The sequence below is a fragment of the Cynocephalus volans genome, chromosome 7 (assembly GCF_027409185.1).
Source record: "Cynocephalus volans isolate mCynVol1 chromosome 7, mCynVol1.pri, whole genome shotgun sequence".
Lineage (NCBI taxonomy): Eukaryota > Metazoa > Chordata > Mammalia > Dermoptera > Cynocephalidae > Cynocephalus > Cynocephalus volans.
This window is the reverse complement of record NC_084466.1, coordinates 135343324-135345485: the sequence shown is the minus strand read 5'-3', so window position 1 is coordinate 135345485 and position 2162 is coordinate 135343324. Positions and strand designations below refer to the sequence as shown.

At 39.4% G+C, this 2162-nt stretch overlaps 1 protein-coding gene across 1 annotated transcript; it reads right to left on the bottom strand.

Moving 5' to 3' along the window:
• Positions 1 to 425: 425 nt before the first annotated feature.
• LOC134381579 (heat shock factor-binding protein 1-like) lies at positions 426 to 719 on the bottom strand. Its single transcript, XM_063101511.1, has one exon. The coding sequence runs from the start codon at positions 717 to 719 to the stop codon at positions 492 to 494; it is 228 nt and encodes a 75-aa protein (XP_062957581.1). The 3' UTR covers positions 426 to 491.
• Positions 720 to 2162: the final 1443 nt, after the last annotated feature.

Here is a 2162-nt window from a genome sequence, read left to right as displayed (position 1 = left end):
AGGACTAGATCTCTAGGCTTTCAGTCAGCAAGCACCCTCAAACAGCAATCAGAACCTCTAGGTCTACCCATGCTTAAGCAGTCATTCTCTCTCCATGTTCGACAGAAAAGCAAGACTGTTCAGGGGAAAGAATTGGTGATATAGGAAGAAAAACAATAGATTCTTATCTCAAAATAGTGTCTCATTCATATCCTCTGTTACGAATATATCCTCTGTTGTCTCATTCATATCATCATTCTTTTTTTATTTTTGCAAGAACCGCCAAAGTTTTAGTGTTTAATAATTAATAGCATAACTGACCAAGGGCCAAGGTGTTAAAGAAACTGGGAGGAAACTCACTCTATAAACTAACTATAAAGTAGGTGATAAGAATGCACACTTCATAATATAAAACCTGTCTACATATAATAAGTAGCTGCAAAAAGCCATTTGGTCTTCTCTTGGCTTGGAAAAATGGTGTTCCAGATTTCAGTGTAAATTATTAGCAACCTTCAACTCTTTGGTGTGGCAGGTATCTTGTTTTCATGTTCCAGTTCTTCCACCTCAGCCTGTGTCATGGGGTCTGTGATGTTTTTCTCCAGATCATCAATGAGACTACTCATATCAATCCTTCCAATGATCTGGTCAGACATGGTCTGAAATTTATCTCGCATCTGTTGCAGGAGTGTCTCCACCACCGAGGTGAGATCCCAGACGGTCTTAGGGTCAGTCTCGGCCATCTTCCTGGTTCCCAGCTTGGCGGTGATGTCTTTCTTGATGAAGGTGTCACATCTGTGTTCATTTTCTTTTCTACATAACAGGAGAGTCTTGTACCCAAGAGGGAGATGAGGATGGAGAGGGTGGAGCTGAGAGGTTGAAGTAGAAGGAATCACTTCAATCCAGTGTTACCTAAGAAACAAAACAAGGGATTCTCTTTAGACTTCAGGTATATGAGATACAATAACTGATCACTTAGGGAGGCTGAAACCTCTCCTGGTAATTGGTTGTCAAGGTAGGAATGACATGAAAGCTTGCAGTAATAAAGAAAGAGTGTTTTAAAATCAGAAGACCAAGGTTTGAGTTCCAGTTCCTTCAGTTACTTGCTGGACAAGGATCTTAAACTGTACGGTACTCAGTCTCCTCATTTAAAATAGGATCATAATATGTGACTCATAGGAATGTTGTTAAGATTAAATGAGCCACTGAGTGACAAGTACCTGGAATACAATAGACACTCAATAAATGGAAATCAATTATTTAATGACTTTTCAGTTTTTCTGCAGGGTTTTCAATCTCTCCAAATTGAGTTAGCATGTTTTGCTGCAGTGACTTTCAAATCACTTTAGGGAACAAAATCTTTTTTTCAAAATAAATTAAATATATAAAATTGGAACTTTGATGGTCCCATCATCCTTTTCCCTCCTGAAGGGTCCCTTGAGACACTGTCCCTGCACCCTTAGAAAACTAGTGGTAGGGGATGAGCTGGTTTCATGGGAACTGGAAGACCTGGATTCTGATACCATCCAATGAGAAACCTTGGATAAGCCACTCTCCTTCCCTGAGTCTCAGCTTTCTTATTGTTAAAGTGAAGAGTTAGGGGTATGAGATCACTAATGATGCTCTGACTTCTAGAACTCAAGGAAGACTCATTACTGGATCTGATCACTGATTTTTCTTTTACCCATGACTACCACAAACTATTATGATAAATAAACATTTATTGGTACTCTATGAGATAGCTACATTCTTATCACTAGGGTACACCTACTTCTATTAAATGAAGCAATATTATCACGTTTCCTTGCTCCACACCTGAGCATGTGCCAGAATGTAGCATGCAACTATCGTACAAGCTGAGGATTCTGGGAATGAGGCTGTGGCTTTGATGGCAGGGGAGGGGAGGGAAAGAAGCAAAAAGTGACATATCTACCTTAGTCCAATTCTCTTTATGCTCCAAAATGGGAAGTCAGGAGCTGGATTTCCATAGGATTTTAAAGACCACACCATTTCTCTTCAAAAAAGAATATACTTAAGCTCGGGACTACCTATTGTAAAAGAAGATGAACACTTTCCCATTACTTAGAGGCTTTAGTTAGTGCCCAGAGGGTGTATTGCTTAAATGGCAAGTTTTCCTCTGTCTAATGAAAGACAGAAACTTAAACAGAGGTATGAGGAAGAAAATT